At 38.5% G+C, this 19,257-nt stretch overlaps 1 protein-coding gene across 8 annotated transcripts in view; it reads right to left on the minus strand.

Moving 5' to 3' along the window:
- LOC139360952 (ubiquitously transcribed tetratricopeptide repeat containing, Y-linked) overlaps positions 1-19,257 on the minus strand; it is a 215,591-nt gene that overhangs the window by 189,927 nt on the left and 6,407 nt on the right. For all 8 annotated transcript variants that reach the window (XM_071089429.1, XM_071089428.1, XM_071089427.1 and 5 more), the window contains exon 3: positions 14,540-14,648. In XM_071089429.1, the coding sequence (XP_070945530.1) occupies positions 14,540-14,648 (109 nt within the window). The remainder of the gene's footprint in view (positions 1-14,539; positions 14,649-19,257) is intronic.

Genomic DNA, 19,257 nt, shown 5'->3' on the forward strand with positions numbered 1-19,257 from the left:
GGTGGTGATATCCCCTTTATCATTTTTAATTGCGTCGATTTGATTCTTCTCTCTTTTCTTCTTTATTAGTCTTGCTAGTGGTCTGTCAATTTTGTTGATCTTTTCAAAAAACCAACTCCTGGATTCATTGATTTTTTGGAGAGTTTTTTGTGTCTCTATCTCCTTCAGTTCTGCTTTGATCTTTTTATTTCTTGCCTTCTGCTAGCTTTTGAATGTGTTTGCTCTTGCTTCTCTAGTTCTTTTAATTGCGATGTTAGAGTGTCAATTTTAGATCTTTCCTGCTTTCTCTTGTGGGCATTTAGTGCTATAAATTTCCCTCTACACACTGCTTTAAATGTGTCCCAGAGATTCTGGTATGTTGTGTCTTTGTTCTCATTGGTTTCAAAGAACTTCTTTATTTCTGCCTTCATTTCGTTATGTACCCAGTAGTCATTCAGGAGCAGGTTGTTCAGTTTCCATGTAGTTGAGTGGTTTTGATTGAGTTTCTTAGTCCTAAGTTCTAGTTTGATTGCACTGTGGTCTGAGAGACAGTTTTTTATAATTTCTGTTCTTGAACATTTGCTGAGGAGTGCTTTACTTCCAATTACGTGGTCGATTTTGGAGTAAGTACGATGTGGTGCTGAGAAGAATATATATTCTGTTGATTTGGGGTGGAGAGTTCTATGGATGTCTATTAGGTCTGCTTGCTGCAGAGATGAGTTCAATTCCTGGATATTCTTGTTAACTTTCTGTCTCGTCGATCTGTCTAATGTTGACAGTGGAGTGTTGAAGTCTCCCATTATTATTGTATGGGAGTCTAAGTCTCTTTGTAAGTCTCTAAGGACTTGTTTTATGAATCTGGGTGCTCCTGTATTGGGTGCATATATATTTAGGATAGTTAGCTCTTCCTGTTGAATTGATCCCTTTACCATTATGTAATGGCCTTCTTTGTCTCTTTTGACCTTTGATGGTTTAAAGTCTGTTTTATCAGAGACTAGTATTGCAACCCCTGCTTTTTTTTGTTCTCCATTTGCTTGGTAAATCTTCCTCCATCCCTTTATTTTGAGCCTACGTATGTCTCTGCCTGTGACATGGGTCTCCTGAATACAGCAGACTGATGGGTCTTGACTCTTTATCCAGTTTACCAGCCTGTGTCTTTTAATTGGAGCATTTAGTCCATTTACATTTAAGGTTAAGATTGTTATGTGTGAACTTGATCCTGCCATTATGATATTAACTGGTTATTTTGCTCGTTAGTTGATGCAGTTTCTTCCTAGCCTTGTAAAGCCTTGGTCTTTACATTTTGGCATGTTTTTGCAATGGCTGGTACCGGTTGTTCGTTTCCATGTTTAGTGCTTCCTTCAGGGTCTCTTGTAAGGCAGGCCTAGTGGTGACAAAATCTCTAAGCATTTGCTTATCTGTAAAGGATTTTATTTCTCCTTCACTTATGAAACTGTGATTCATAAGTGGCTGGATATGAAATTCTGGGTTTAAAATTCTTTTCTTTAAGAATGTTGAATATTGGCCCCCACTCTCTTCTGGCTTGCAGAGTTTCTGCCGAGACATCTGCTGTTAGTCTGATGGGCTTCCCTTTGTGGGTAACCCGACCTTTCTCTCTGGCTGCCCTTAAGATTTTTTCCTTCATTTCAACTTTGGTGAATCTGGCAATTATGTGTCTTGGAGTTGCTCTTCTCGAGGAGTATCTTTGTGGCGTTCTCTGTATTTCCTGGATTTGAATGTTGGCCTGCCCTACTAGGTTGGGGAAGTTCTCCTGGATGATATCCTGAAGAGTGTTTTCCAACTTCGTTCCATTTTCCCCCTCACTTTCAGGCACCCCAATCAGACGTAGATTTGGTCTTTTTACATAATCCCATACTTCTTGCAGGCTTTGTTCATTTCTTTTTCTGCTTTTTTCTTTTGGTTTCTCTTCTCGCTTCATTTCATTCATTTGATCCTCAATCGCAGATACTCTTTCTTCCAGTTGATCGAGTCGGTTACTGAAGCTTGTGCATTTGTCACGTATTTCTCGTGTCATGGTTTTCATCTCTGTCATTTCGTTTATGACCTTCTCTGCATTAATTACTCTAGCCATCAATTCTTCCACTTTTTTTTCAAGATTTTTCGTTTCTTTGCGCTGGGTACGTAATTCCTCCTTTAGCTCTGAGAAATTTGATGGACTGAAGCTTTCTTCTCTCATCTGGTCAAAGTCATTCTCCGTCCAGCTTTGATCCGTTGCTGGCGATGAGCTGCGCTCCTTTGCGGGGGAGATGTGCTCTTATTTTTTGAATTTCCAGCTTTTCTGCCCTGCTTTTTCCCCATCTTTATGGTTTTATCTCCCTCTGGTCTTTGATGATGGTGATGTACTGATGGGGTTTTGGTGTAGGTGTCCTTCCTGTTTGATAGTTTTCCTTCTAACAGTCAGGATCCTCAGCTGTAGGTCTGTTGGAGATTGCTTGAGGTCCACTCCAGACCCTGTTTGCCTGGGTATCAGCAGCAGAGGCTGCAGAAGATAGAATATTTCTGAACAGCAAGTGTACCTGTCTGATTCTTGCTTTGGAAGCTTCCTCTCAGGGGTGTATTCCACCCTGTGAGGTGTGGGGTGTCAAGACTGCCCGTAGTGGGGGATGTCTCCCAGTTAGGCTACTCAGGGGTCAGGGACCCACTTGAGCAGGGAGTCTGTCCCTTCTCAGATCTCAACCTCTGTGCTGGGAGATCCACTGCTCTCTTCAAAGCTGTCAGACAGAGTCCTTTGCGTCTGCAGAGGTGTCTGCTGCATTTGTTTAGTTTACTGTGCCCTGTCCCCAGAGGTGGAGTCTACAGAGACAGGCAGGTTTCTCTGAACTGCTGTGAGCTCCACCCAGTTAGAGCTTCCCAGCAGCTTTGTTTACCTACTTAAGCCTCAGCAATGGCGGGCGCCCCTCCCCCAGTCTCGCTGCTGCCTTGCTGGTAGATCACAGACTGCTGTGCTAGCAATGAGGGAGGCTCCGTGGGTGTGGGACCCTCCCGGCCAGGTGTGGGATATGATCTCCTCGTGTGCCTGTTTGCTTAAAGCGCAGTATTGGGGTGGGAGTTACCCGATTTTCCAGGTGTTGTGTGTCTCAGTTCCCCTGGCTAGGAAAAGGGATTCCTTTCCCCCTTGCGCTTCCCAGGTGAGGCAATGCCTCGCCCTGCTTCAGCTCCTCTGGTCGGGCTGCAGCAGCTGACCAGCACCGATCGTCCGGCACTCCCCAGTGAGATGAACCCAGTACCTCAGTTGAAAATGCAGAAATCACCGGTCTTCTGTGTCGCTCGCGCTGGGAGTTGGAGACTGGAGTTGTTCCTATTCGGCCATCTTGCTCCGCCCCCCCAAAAAAAATTTTTAATAGAGACTTTAGTTAATATTTAAATATTGCTTCATAACACTGTGACAAATCTATCATCCTAATGGAAGAGCTGAAACGGAAATGGAGTATATACAGAAACTCTCTAATAACTTGTAAAATGTATCATGCACTTGACCATGTCTATAAAAAGTAAAAACATTATAATCATATTGTCAATCACTGTCCTAGATAAAGGCATTAGGAGAGTACTATGGTCAGCCTCCATTTTCAACCTATAAAGTTTAAAATTCATATTCAGAATTTATAAGGAATTTATTTACCTCTTATAATTTTGACTGTCACCTCATGTACTTAAGCTTACCTGTTATATTTTAAGTCATTTAAGCAAGTTCTCAAGATTCTGTCTATTCCATCAGTTGCTGGATCTTATCATTTAAAAAATCTTAACATTTTATGTCTTCTAAATAGGTTATTAAAATTAATGGCTATTAACAATCTCCTTCAATATAGTTTCCCTTTTGAATTTATCTTATCCAAAGCATTGTCCTTATTTTGATTATTTAAGTTAAGCACCGACCCATGGATAAAATTCCTAGTTCTACTGTAACCCAGGCTTTCCTGAATTCTTAAACAGAGGATGGGACAAGAGTGTAAGGATCATTTATTTTTATTTCTTTATGCTGCACAATGTCTGTTTCATAATAATTGCAGTAATTGTCTAATTTATTCTTCTCTTGGTAAACCAAAATTCATGCACTCTTTAAACTAAAATTCATGTGCTTCTTGGGTCCCCATTGGCTCAAGTTGTCCTTGTTTGTCCCACTATGAAACCTTTTAACATCATTATAGGCAAGATCACTGTTTTCCTTTACCACTTACAAAAACCGTTTACCAACCATTTCAACAACAACCCCCTTGATGAATACCCAAAGCTTAAGTTTTATCAATCCTTGAACCCAATTTTAGTCTTAAACAGACTTCGAATTATTTTTAATATTTGTTTTGTATTTAAATCTATTCATTTTAGTCTGTTATAAGCTTAAATCCCGAATTTCCTTCAAAGTATTCCTAAGCACCTAAAATTCACTGTTTCATTAAAGCCAGAGAACATCAAACTCATTTGTTAATCACAGATTAAATATACAAACATACTTCTTAAAGTATTAAAATGACTGCCAATAACCAATAATATATTTATATAAAGAAAAAAAATCAAGAGCCAATAATGAAAGTTGACTATTAAAAAGAAAATTCAGAGTTTTATAATCCCTACCATGTTTTTATCTTTAACATAATAGAAATACGAGGAGAAAAAGTGGAGAAAGTACCATATCATTTTTTCTTTAACCTCATGACCTTGCTTCACTTCTTTCAAATAAAAAAAAATGGGGTCGGGCACACTGGCTCATACCTGTAATCCCAGCACTTTGGGAGGTCAAGATGGCAGACTGCTTGAGCTCAGAAGTTCAGGACCAGTGTGGGCAATATGGCAAAACTCCATTTGTACAAATAATCAAAAAATATATATATCCTGGCATGGTGGCACATGCCTGTAGGCCTGAATACTCAGAAGGCTAATGTGGGAGGATGCTTGAGCTGGGGAAGCAGAGATAGCAGTTAGCCATTATTGTGCCACCACACTCCAGACTAGACGACAGAGCCATACCCTGTCTCAAGGAAAAAAAAAAAAAAAAAAAAAAAAAAAATGAGGGGGAGGGATGCAGTTAACAAGATATTGGTCAAAGGAAACAAAATTTCAGTGACATAGTCTAAGTTCAAGGGATCTACTATAAAACACAGTAACTATATTCATATTACATATCTTGAAAATTGCTGAGAGTAAATTTTAAATGTTAACACCAAAATAAATAGAAATTTGTTAAGTAATGCAAACGTTAGTTTGATTTAACAATGCTGCAATGTACACATTTCGAAACAAGATGTTGTACATGAGAAAGATACACAATTTTTATATATCATTTTACAAATAATTTTTTAACGGGGGAAAAGCAAACTTTACAACAAAAGGTCCTGACTACTGTATACACAGTGCAACAAAAAAATTTTACAACTTCTCCCATTTTTTGAGTTTTAAGAATCTGTAAGAATTTTCTTAGAAATGAAAACAGAAGCAATTGTCAAGAAACAAGGAGGAAGGAAAGGAAGAATGAGAAGCAAGGAAAGAAAGGAAAGAGAAGGAAAAGAAGAGAAATGAGGGAAGGAGGGTGGAAAGGAGGGAAGGACAGAAACAAGGAGGTAGAAGGACAGGGTGGGGGGTGGGAAGGAGAGTGGGAGAGAAATTAGTAATATAAACCACAATCCAAAGGTAAAAATAATACTAAGCAGTGCTAAGAATTCAAGAACATAGTTACTCTCATACATACAGATGTGCAAATATAAATGAGTAAAACCTTTCAAGAGGACAATCTGGCATTAAGCACTCAAAAGTTCATTTAAAAACAAGAGTATTTATGTGTATGTATTCCTTGCCTCCATAATGCTGGTAATGGATATATAACAACAACTACTGGCACATAAAAATTTTCACTAGGCTTATCAACAGTGATGATTTTGAAAGCATAAAAAGCAACAAAGAGACTAAAATGCTCAATAGGAAAATGTTTTCTGGTTTTAAGACAGAGTGTCGCCCAAGCTGCAGTGTAATGGCACCATCTCAGCTCACCTCCACCTCCTGGGTTCAAGAGATTCTCCTGTCTTAGCCTCCCAAGTACCTGGGACTACAGGTGTGCACCACCACACCCTGCTCATTTTTGTATTTTCAATAGAGACACCATGTTGGCCAGGCTGGTCTCAAACTCCCTACCTCAGTTGATCTGCCCAACTTGGACTCCCAGAGTGCTGGGATTACAGGTGTGAGCCACCATGCCCACCTCAGAAAATGTTTAACTTAACTAATGGAATAAGGGTTTACAAATGTTTTTGTAAATGCAGCCTATAAATCTGAGGTATTTTGGCATGATATTATTCGTATACTCTATTGAGTTTAAGCTACAAACTGGTATGCAGAGTAAAAAAACAAATTTTAAATTTTGAAATGTTTTTATTGACACAATAGACTATCAGGATTTTTATCAAAACTAACAGTTGTCTCTTGGTGGCAAATGTGTTACTGAAGGCTTCGTAGAATTTTTCTTAAATACTAAGTCACTAAGCTCAAAACACTAACTACAGATGTCAACAAAACACATAGCAATGGTTTTTTTAGTTATCTGAATACTGTTTTTTTTTTTTTTTAACAAGGAACAGAGTATTTATGTTGTTAAGATAAATGTAACTTTTGTATTTTGTCTTAAAAATAGAAACTAGTAAACAGTATGAAACGGGTAAGACTGAAAAAGCAGCAGAATATAGTAGGAAAAGTAACTTTCAAGTCAGGTCAACTTGAGTTCTATATCTGGCCTTACTTACTATGACATCAAGTCTCTTAATCTTTCCTTGCAGGTCCCAAGCACCTAAACAGTTTTCAATACACAAGCAAGAACTGACTGAGGAATGAAAAGCCATGTACTATAAGAAATTTAAACAAGAAATCAAAGAAATAGAAAAGGGTTAAGAAGGGCTCATGACCCTGGCATGCTTAGTATAATCTTTCCAAATGGAAAATTTTGACTAGATAATATTACTCAACACCACCAAAAAAGAGGCCAGGTGCAGTGGCTCATGCCTGTAATCCCAGCACTTTGGGAGGCTGAAGAGGGAGGATCACCTGAGGTCAGGAAGTCAAGTCCAGCCTGGGCAACATTGCAAAACCCTGTCTCTACCAAAACTTCCAAAATTAGCCGCGCATGGCAGCACAGGCCTGTAATCCCAGCTACTCAGGAGACTGAGACAGGAGAATCGCATAAACCTGGGAGGCAGAGATTTCAGTCAGCCAACATACACCACTGCACCTCAGCCTGGGCAACAGAGCGAGACTCCATCTTAAACACAACAACGAAAAAAACTAAAGCAGAGTGTGATGGTACAAGTCCACACAGAATACACAAGGTTGAAAAGTACTAATAATGTAGGAGTAGAGGTGAAGGATGGTAGCTGTGGCAGGAAAAGAAAGATGACTTCTTAAGATAGACACAAAATAAAAGGATAGATCTCAAGCTATGCTTCTATTTTCTGACTATGCTCTAACTAAAGAAACAGTCTTTCTCCTATCATCCTCAGCTGCTACCCAGTGCTCCTATGCCTTTATAGGAGTAGGTTAATTAGCTATGGAAAAGTAGTAAGCCAACAGGAAGGATGAAAAGAAAATAAGGAAATAAGTCTGTGGGTCACCTTGATTGTCATCTGTCTTTGGTGTAGTTTTGGATTTCTTTTTTTTTGAGAATATGACTGGAAGTTCATACTTTTACCCTCAAATATGTTATCAAAAGAGCATATATTAACTTTCACATAGTTGGCACTATATAAATGGCTAATGTATCTACCTTGTTCTCTTGCACCTTTTTATATTCACAAATGTAATGTTGCCTAAAACACATCTCCACTTAAATGTAGCATTGATACATACTAACATTGGGAAAAAACTCCTGTCCAGCATAAACCACAATAGACCTGCATTCTTATATGCTACTCTCTCCCCAACAGGAAAATATTGTGGTTTAAGAAGAGACAAGGAAGCTGTCAGGATAAGCAGAAAAGCAAAATGACTAACTCTTTTATTCCTACCTCTTCATCTTCTTGAGGTCATCAAATCAAATTAGTAGATCTGCTGAAAACCCTTTTAAATGTATTACTTTTTTGACATTATTAAAATAACATTCTCATCAAGGTCACCAGGGTCTCAGAACTGGCTACATACAACCTCCAAGAAAGTTTTGTTCCTTCTGTTTTTCCAATGTGTTCTGCCACAAATTCTTTAGTTCTCAAAGCTAACAGACCTTTTACTAGTTGCCTAATGCATCAATTCCATAGTTCTGAGAGCATGGGCATGAATATCTGAAAACCTGAGGTATGCTCACTAATCTGCTATTCTCGGAACTTCTCAATTGCATTTTCCTCCTTGAATAAATCAGACTAATTAGTGACACCACAAATTGTGATCATTGAGAAATCTCTGAAGGTTTTTAAGAAGCAGAGAAGGAAGCTATCTATGACTTTTTAGAACTGTGACTGAATTCTAAACACATTTAATCGGACATTACATGAATATGTTGTGTACTTAACCTTTGAATGCAGGGAAGATAAATAGAAAATCACCTGATGCATATGCAAAAATTTATCAGCTTTACAGAGACATATAATACCATTCTATGAACACAAGTTTATCTCAATATTTTGTCCTTTACTGTCAATAAAAGTACACAGCCACATGATATAGGAAAAATCTGTATTCTTTACAAATTTTTCATGAATCTCTAGCTAAAAGATCATATGACAGATATGCAACAATTTATCAGCTTTCAGAGCTTTAATTGATATTTATTATTTGTGGGTTCTATGTTATTCAACTAACATTTATTTGTATACAAAATCAATACTTTTGATGGTTTCACAGTTATTCACAGACCCGCACAGGACAGCAAAAAATTAAAGCCACTGGATACACGCATTCCCAGCTAACGTTAGAAGAGGTGAGCCTTTCCTTGACTTCATGTGTCAAGTACTCTAAACAAGTAGGCTTTTCCTGCTGTATGCAGTATCATGTTTCTTATTTTTGCTCTTTTGTTAGTAATTTCGCTTTTTAAAATCACTATCCAGCTGGGTGCAGTGGCTCACACCTGTAATCCCAGCACTCTGAGAGGCCAAGGCAGGCATATCACTTGAGGTCAGAAGTTTAAGACCAGCTTGGCCAACATGGTGAGACCCTGTCTCTATTAAAAATATAAAAATTACCTGGGTGTGGTGGCGCACAGCTGTAATCCTAGCTCCTAGGGAGGCTGATGCACAAGAATCGCTTGAACCCAGAAGACACAGGTTGCAGTGAGCTGAGATCACACCACTGCACACCAGCCTCGTTGACAGAGTGAGACTATGTTTCAAAAAATAAAATAAAGTAAGGTGTGGTGGCTCACACCTGTAATCCCAGCATTTTGGGAGGCAAAGGCGGGCAGATCATGAGGTCAGGAGATCAAGACCATCCTGGCTAACACAATGAAACTCTGTCTATACTAAAAATACAAAAAAATTGCCGGGCGTGGTGGTGGACATCTGTAGTCCTAGCTATTCGGGAGGTTGAGGCAGGAGAATGGCGTGAACCCGGAAGGCAGAGGTTGCACTCAAGATCGTGCCACAGCACTCCAGACTGAGCAACAGAGTGAGGCTCTGTCTCAAAAAAATATATAAATAAGTAAAATAAATAAAGTAAAATAATAAAATACAATATAAAATAACAAAATAAAATAAAATACATATAAAAAAATAAAATCACTAACCAATGCATAGTGCCAAAGAGCTATCTGATGCGCCTCAGTACAAAAAGATTGTGATGTGCCTCACAGAAAAATATGTTTTATTCAGGCACAAGTTATAATGCTTCTGGCTTTGAGTTCAATGATAATGAATCAACAATTTAGATTTTAATAGGGATCTTTAAACAGAAATACACATAAAATATAGTTATGTATTGATCAGCTAACAACGCTGTGATCAAAGGTAACAGGAACTTTATCTTGTATTTCCCTTTAGGAACAATAGTTCAGTATTTGCTAATTCAGTTTTCACAATGACTTTATAACATTAACCTAAATGACAAGAATCTATATCCATTGTGAAGCAAATTCACTGTTTTATACAGACACACATACACATACACTGAGTCTAAGTCTGGTGACACAGGCAGCCTATCCCATGCTGCCAATCTGTGATAACAGAAGCCTTGGATCATTGCAAGCTTCAGCCTAAGGCACAGGAAAGCTACCCAGAGCATATGGAGTCTCATCTGTCCATGACCACTTGCACCATAGCTGAGGAACCCTGAAAAGCAGCCCTAAGTTTAACACCCCGGCATTGTAAGCCTTAATGAGCTAAACAGTTGAAAGAACACACCACCAGCTCTTTAGTGCATCCTGTTTCTGGTGTGGGACGCAGCTGGGAAAAAAGCAGGGCTGTTTGCCGAGTGCCTCATCATTTCAGGATGTTGTATTCCCAGTACATTCTACAGTCATTCTTGAGAACTACAAGTGAGAAAGAATGGAAAACTGGTTTGGTCCAAGACCACGCTGACTACTATCCTTCATGACACATACGCTATGGTCACTAGTTTGTATAAATATTTCACTTTATACTATAAACAAACAGTATTTCCACATTATAGATTAAGAATTCACATACTTAACAAATTCCCCATGAATTCGTTTCTCTAGGCAACAGAAAAAAAGCTATAATCAAGAATCAGGGAGGGAGAGCACTGGGAAGAATAGCTAATGGACGCTGGGCTTAATACCAAGATGATGGGTTGATCTGTGTAGCAAACAACCATGGCACATGTCTACCTATATAAAAAACCTGCACATCCTGCACAGGTACCCCAGAACTTAAAATAAAAGTTGAAGCAAAGAAACACCGAACTCCTTTTTTAAAAAAACAGATTTTTATATTTTCAAACTACATTAACACTTCGAATTAAAGAAGTATCATCTTCAATTTAAACAGCAACAAAAATAGGCTCACCCATAAATGAAATAACATTATTATTTTTGGAGAAGCCTAACTCAAAGACCTATTATTTGGAAGCACCCATTTTATGTTCTTATACTGTATGTACCAGGGCAGAGCATTACAATTTCACCCAAGAAAGGGAAAGGCAAACAAAAGAAGAAAAAGAAACATAAAGTTTGACATACGTTATTAATCATTCTGGGAATAATAGTAAATATACAGGAACCAAAAACACAGAGCCAAAATTTTTAATAAAAGTGGCTGTCAATACAACAGGTAACAAATTACTTACTTGAAGGAAGAAGAGAGAAAGTTAGGAATGGCTGGAATCTCAGTTAGCTTGTAATTGGAAAACTTTCAACTCACCACAAAATAAATATAAAATACAAATGAATGGCTCCGTATTCACTTTCTTTTCTTCTCTATTACAAGTGATCAAGTTAACCTCTATCTCTAAAAACAATGATTCCTTTTTTCCTTTGAGACAGTCTTGCCCTGTCGCACACACTGGAGTGCAGTGGCACAATCTCAACTCACTGCAACCTCTGCCTCTAGAGAGAGTTCAAGCAATTCTCCTGCCCCAGCCTCTGGAGTAGCTGGGATTACAGGCGCATGGCACCACGCCAGGCTAATTTTTTTTTTTTTTTTTGAGACGGAGTCTTGCTCTGTCACCCAGGCTGGAGTGCAGTGGTGCCATCTTGGCTCATTGCAAGCTCTGCCTCCCAGTTCATGCCATTCTCCTGCCTCAGTCTCCTGCGTAGCTAGGACTACAGGTGCCCACCACCACGCCTGGATAATTTTCTGCATTTTTAGTAGAGACGGTGTTTCACTGTGGTAGCCAGGATGGTCTCGATATGCTGACCTCATGATCCACCTGCCTTGGCCTCCCAAAGTGCTAGGATTACAGACGTGAGCCACCGCCAGCTAATTTTTTGTATCTTTAGTACAGACAGGGTTTCACCATGTTGGGAGGCTGGTCTTGAACTCCTGACCTTGTGATCCTCCTGCTTCAGCCTCCCAAAGTGCTGGAATTACAGGCATGAGCCACTGTGCCTGGCCAAAAGACTAATTCTTTACATGCCAATATGGACCTGAGAAAACATTTAATCAAGAACTTAAACGTCAGGGTTATTCTTCTCTGACCTTAATGTATTTTGCCCAATGTCTAACCCACCCTGTGCCCAAATCACAACACAACAAAATAACCTTCAAAACAATTTCCTTGGAGTCTTTATTCACTTCACAGACCAAAAATTATACAAGATGTCTTCTCTTCTTTTTAAATAGAAAATGTAACTAAATTCTCAATCTTAAAGCTTTAAGAAATTTAAAAATATACGCCAGCAGCAATGGCTCATGCCTGTAATCCCAAAACTTTGGGAGGCCAAGACAGGCGGATCACCTGAGGTCAGACGTTTGAGTCCAGCCTGATCAACATGTTAAAACCCCATCTCTACTAAAAGTACAAAAATTAGCTAGGAGTGGTGGCAGGCACCTGTAATCCCAGCTACTCGGGGGAGACCGAGGCATGGGAATCACTTGAACAGGGAGGCAGAGGTTGCAATGAGCCAAGTGAGAGTTGGTGCCACTGCACTCCATCCTGGAGATAAAGCAACACCGTCTCCAAAAACAAAAAAAAAAGTAAGAAATTAAAAATACATATTAAATGACTGCTACACAGCAAAGACAGACAGTCCCTATGTAAATCTGCTTCTCAGTTCAGGGTCTTTGTTTATTAGCTCTCAAGTTTACATATTAAATACACATAAAAAATCTTAAATGCATACTAGAAAAACCTCTGCATTTTTCTTCAGCAATCACTTCCTTTGAAATATTACATCTTAGGCCAGGTGCAGTGGCTCACACCTGTAATCCCAGCACTTTGGGAGGCAGAGGCAGGTGGTTCACTTGAGGTCAGGAGTTTGAGATCAGCCTGACCAACATGGTGAAAATCCACCTCTATTAAAAATACAAAAATTAGCCGGTGTGGTGGCGCATGCTTGTACTTCCAACTACCTGGCAGGCTGAGACATGAGAATCACTTGAACCCAGGAGGTGGAGGTTGCAGTGAGCCGAGATCATGACACTGCACTCCAGCCTGGGCAACAAAACAAGACTCTGTCTCAAAAAAAAAAAAAAAAAAAAAAAAAAAAAAAAAAAAAGGGAAAGAAATATTACATTTTAACCAAATTTTTATCTAAAAGTTTATAAATAAACATGATTATTAGTAAAAGTCATCTGCTAAAATGAAGCCCATTTAACAAGCACTAAGAATTCCATTTACTGTTCATTGACTTTCTCTTCTACTACTCCCCAACCTACTACTTATCAGGAGGAAGACGTTAGAGAAACTGAAATAAATCTGTTAACATAAACCATTTTTAAATGACAAAGTTCCAGCTGAAACATATATACCCATAGAGCATGCTGTATCAAATCAAGAGTACATTAATTAGTAAACACTGGCTTAACCTAACAAAAAATGAGGTACATCAGATACTCTACTGCTAAAGCACACGAGTAGCATACCCCCGCCAACTCTTTCCTGTAACCCTAAAATAGTCCACTGTTCTTTCCACTACCCATATGTGCTGGAAAATATCTCTACCTACTCTTTACCAATATGTTTACTTCTATCCAAAAGTTATAAAATATTCATTGGTATGGAAATATAGGTATGAAGTAAAAATGTTATGATTTCCTAAATAAATAATGCTCTTGGTTAGTGGCTTGGTACTATGAAAAGTACACATTTTTTTACAGTTATCTTAAGTAACTTACCTCCATCTATTGCTTTTTTTTTTTTTTTTTTGGAGACAGAGCCTTGCTCTGTTGCCTAGGCTGCAGTGCAGTGGCGCAATCTCGGCCTCCCAGGTCCAAGCGATTCTCCTGCCTCAGTCTCCCAAGTAGTTGGGAATACAGGTATACGTCACCACACCCAGCTGATTTTTGTATTTTTAGTAGAGAAAGGGTTTTGCCATATTGGCCAGGCTGGTCTTGAACTCCTGACCTCGGGTGATCCACCTGCCTTGGCCTCCCAAAGGATTACAGGCATAAGCCACCATGCCCAGCCCTCTACCTATTTCTGAGAAGGAAAATCGTCTGACTGAATGAAAAAGATCTGCTGTATACAGGGCTCAAACTCAAGAGACGAGCTGTCTGTATTCCTTTAGAATAACACACTGCTACAGATCAGACTTGCAATATTTTCTTACTATAATGAAAAATTCTGAAGAAAATCAAGACAAAAATGAGAAATACTATTCCCCTGATCTTTCTAAAATGTCCACGTTTGTATAATATAGACAAAGATAACAAACTTACTGTTGTTCTACTGTGGTAGCATTTTTAAAAACATGATTTTCACAAGGGTAAGCAAAATAGCAATACACATGTAGGATATTATACATTTTACTCAATAATCTAATTTACTGCATATTTATATGAAATCACATAAAATTTTCACATCTCTATTTAGTCTAAATTCTTTCTCATTGATTACTATGTTTATTAGTTTATTAGATGAAAGTAAAAATCAGTAGTATCCCTGAAGAAAGAAAAAACATTACAACTACAGTGCAAACATAAGTCAAGCAAGAAATCTAAAAAGAGAATAACAGTACCTTTTGAATAATCTTCCAGCAATAGGTTGAAGTGACCTAATTGGCAAAAGAAGTCAGAGTCCACTTTTCCTTCAGCTTTTAAGATTAAAGATTCGTAGCAGCGAACGGCCTAGAAATAAACATTATAAACATTAAGAAAAAGGCATGTCCTTCCTGGAAGAATACATACAACTGCATGAGATTCTTAAAGAAATCAAAGCAACCATAAATGTATGTCATTTCTTCCATAGGCATAGGATTAAATCCAGCATTTCAGACAGGAAATAACTTCTCTTAATAAGTTACTAATGAAGAAATTAGATCCCAAAGATTCTTGGTGAATTTTGAAGTCTTCATCAGTATACCCATATTAAAAGGAGATGACAGGGTGGCGGGCGCCTGTAGTCCCAGCTACTCGGGAGGCTGAGGCAGGAGAATGGTCTAAAACCCGGGAGGCGGAGCTTGCAGTGAGCTGAGATCGGGCCACTGCACCCCAGCCTGGGCGACAGAGCAAGACTCTGTCTCAAAAAAAAAAAAAAAAAAAAAAAAAAAAAGGAGATGACAGAAGTCAAAAGTAATTATGGGCTGACAGGGCAACTGTATCAGTTTCATTAAAAAGGGCTAACTTGAAGATAAATCTTTTGACTCCAGCTGTTTAGAGGATCTAAAGTGACCTTGATGGACAGTGGAAGAAATCACAACATGGAATTCCTTGAATAAAAATTTATTGACTTAAAAAAAAAAAGAATTTACTAATGAAGCCAATAGTCATGATCTAACAATATATCATATGCTCAATAAAATAAACTAGGAGCTCATTAATAACTTTATATAAAAGTTGCACATCTAAATTCTTACTATTCTCCTTATTTATACAACAAAACTACTCTCAAATAAGCACTGGAAGAACATTATTGACTCTGGTAGCCATTAATCACATGAAATTTTTGAACATTTGGAATGTGGAGAGCCCATATTGAGATGTACTGTGTTTCAAAGATTTCACACAAACTTTGGTGGGGGTTGGTTATGGGTTCAGATCAAGTCTTTGAACCTTCAGGAGTTTGTAGGAAGAAAAACTGAATAAAAACGTTACTAAAACATCAAAACAGCATCCTGGAATTTTGCTGCAAATAGAGTTGTTACTAACCACAGATTTTGAAAAACTTAACTTCTTCTAACCACAGTCTTAATAACATGCAAACAGCTTGTTATTTGCAAAGGAAAAGATGCTCAGTATTTTCAAGAATAAATGAGTTACATGTAATGCAGAACAAAATGAATAAATCTCAAAGTAAGTTGAAGGAAAGGAGCAAGGCTAAAGCACAGTATATTTTTCACAATCTCACGTAATATTCTAAAAAAGTAAACAATCTTTAGTGTCAGAAAGCAGATCAGTGATTACTTATAATTGCTGTCTCCTCTTTCTGAATTACTAAACCACTGCCTGAGTTTACTTGTACTAAGGCCCCAGTGTGCCAGGCCCAATACCAAGTACTTTACATAAATGTTCTTCCTTAACACAAAATGCAGCATCTGGAAAAGAGGACTTCAAGTAATTGCAGCATGAAAAGGATAGTGAATGCGCTCTACAAAAAAGAAGGGGTAATCAAAGCACTTTGAGAGGCCGAAGGCAGGTGTATCACGAGGTCAAGACATAAGAGACCATCCTGGTCAACATGGTGAAACCCCGTCTCTACTAAAAATACAAAAATTAGCTGGGCACAGTGGTGCGCCCCTGTAGTCCTAGCTACTGGAGAAGCTGAGGCAGGACAATCACTTGAAGTTGGGAGGTGGAGGCTGCAGTGAGCCAAGACTACACCACTGCACGCTAGCCTGAGCAAAAAAGCAAGACCCCGCCTCAAAAAAAAAAAGGGAGGATGAAAGGGAATAAAGGCAAAACATAGGAAATTTTATATTTTAACATTTTGCTAACATTCACAACAGCAAAAAGTTTCACAGTTTAGTCCACAAGTACCCTCTTCTCTATGCAAATTTTCTTAAAACACATATCCACATATCTAAAATGTCTAATTCTCCACCAAACAGTACTAGACCTGAAAACAGGTAAGTGTAACCATATTATACTAAGTCACTTTTTTCAGTCAACAAAAACTGACCCCAAATAAATGTATATATTGTATTCAGCAGGAACTTCAAAGTAGCTATTACAAATATATTTAAAGAATTAAGGCCGGGCGCGGTGGCTCAAGCCTGTAATCCCAGCACTTTGGGAGGCCGAGACGGGCGGATCACGAGGTCAGGAGATCGAGACCATCCTGGCTAACATGGTGAAACCCCGTCTCTACTAAAAAATACAAAAAAGTAGCCGGGTGAGGTGGCGGGCGCCTGTAGTCCCAGCTACTCGGGAGGCTGAGGCAGGAGAATGGCGTAAACCTGGGAGGCGGAGCTTGCAGTGAGCTGAGATCCAGCCACTGCACTCAAGCCTGGGCGGCAGAGCAAGACTCCGTCTCAAAAAAAAAAAAAAAAAAAAAAGAATTAAACAGTGGGCAAATACAGGAGACTGAGGTTGCAGTGAGCTGTGATCATGCCACTGCAATCTACCCTGGGTGACACAGCAAGAGTCGAAAAAAAAAAAAAAGAAAAAGAGGGCAAAGGACAAGAACAGATCAAAAGAAGATACATAATAGTCAAAAAGCACATTTAAAAACTGTTCAACATCACTAATCATCAAAGAAATGCAAATCAAAACCACAATGAGATATCATCTTACACTAGACAGAATGTCTATCATTAAAAAGACGAAAAAAAAAAGAGATACTGGCAGGGATACAGACAAAATGAATCTTTACACACTTTCATAGAGTATTAGCACACTCTATGAAAAACCATACAGAGATTTCTCAAACTACTAAACACAAAACTACCATTCAATCCAACAATCCCATTACATAGTATATACCCAAAGAATAAGAAATCATTATATCAAAATGATAACTGCATTTGTATGTTTGGTGTAGCTCTCTTTACAATAGCAAAGATAGGAAATTACTCCAATGTCCACCAATGGATGACTGGATAAGGAAAAAGCGGCATATATAAAATTAAATACTATTCGGCAATTAAAAGAATGAAAATATGTCTTATGCAACAACAAGATGGAACTGAAGGTGAATATCTTAAGTGAAACAACTCAGAAACTGAAAATCAACACTAAATATTTACTACATCAATATAAATGATCAAATCCAAAAAAAGAAAACACTGAACAAAAACAGAGCTTCAGAAACCTTTTGAGATCATGTTGAGCGTTACAATCTTAATATAACTGGAGTCCGAGAGAAAAAATGGGAGAATAAAATAACTATCATCCAGGCTGGACACAGTGGCTCACACTCGTAACCCCAGCACTTTGGGAAGCTGAGGTGGGTGAATCACAAGGTCAGAAGTTCAAGACCAGCCCAGCCAAAATGGTGAAACCCTGTCTCAACTAAAAACACAAAAAATTACCTGGGCATAGTGGTGGGCAGCTGTTATCCCAGCTTCTTGGGAGGCTGAGTAAAGAGAATTGCTTGAACCTGGGAGGTGGAGATTGCAGCGGGCAGACATCGCGCCACTGCACTACAACCCAGGCAACAGTGCGAGACTCCATCTCAGGAAAAACAAAAAACAAAAAACCAAAAACCAAAAAAAAAGAACTATCATAAAAAATTCTATATTTCATTATACTATACTTTTATTAAAAAGTAGAATCATATTCCCAGATAAACAAAGGTAAAGACAGACATACCTTACCACAAAGTAGTATTGTTTCACACAGGAAAAAAATTAAAATAGCAGGTAGTAATGTGAATTCCCAAGGCAATAACATGGTTGTGGGATGAGCAAGGAGTGCTGGGCCAACTACTAAGTTTGTACATAAGGAATACACCCCTTGATAACTGCTAATCTGTTTTTGTATCTCTCTGGATTTACAATTTGGATTTACAATAGTAATGTGAATTCCCAAGGCAATAACATGGTTGTGGGATGAGCAAGGAGTGCTGGGCCAACTACTAAGTTTGTACATAAGGAATACACCCCTTGATAACTGCTAATCTGTTTTTGTATCTCTCTGGATTTACAATTTGGGAGAAAGTAAGACTTGCTACAAAAACAAACGAGGGATTTCATTACCACTACACTTACCTTGTAAGAAATGCTAAAGGTAGTCCCACAAGTTAAAGAAAAATGATGTTAACTAGCACACAAAACCATTTGAAAATATAAAATGAAGGTAACATATAGACAAATATAGTAACCTATAATATTGTAATGCAGATGAAAAAATAATGAATAAATCTGGCATCAAATTTTTTAAAGCATAAAAAAAATTCTAAAAATATATGTTAATGGATCCCTGAAGGACAGATATAAAGAGCAGTTTTTATATGCAAATGAAATTTAGTTCTAACAACTGACAAAAGATGATTGTTGGCCGGGTGTGGTGGCTCACACCTGTAATCCCAAAGCTTTAGGAGGCCAAGGCAGGCGGATTACCTGAGATCAGGAGTTCCAGACCAGCCTGGCCAACATGGCGAAAGCCTGTCTCTACTAAAAAATACAAAAGTAGCCGGGTATGGTGGCAGATACGTGAAATCTCAGCTACTCGGGAGGCTGAGGCAGCTTGAACCTGGGAGGCGGAGGTTGCAGTGGGCTGACATAGCACCACTGAACTTCAGCATGGACAACAGAGGGAAATTGCATCTCAAAAAGAGAAAAACAAAAACAAAAAAAAA

This window comes from Macaca nemestrina, chromosome Y, assembly GCF_043159975.1.
Source record: "Macaca nemestrina isolate mMacNem1 chromosome Y, mMacNem.hap1, whole genome shotgun sequence".
Classification (NCBI taxonomy): domain Eukaryota; kingdom Metazoa; phylum Chordata; class Mammalia; order Primates; family Cercopithecidae; genus Macaca; species Macaca nemestrina.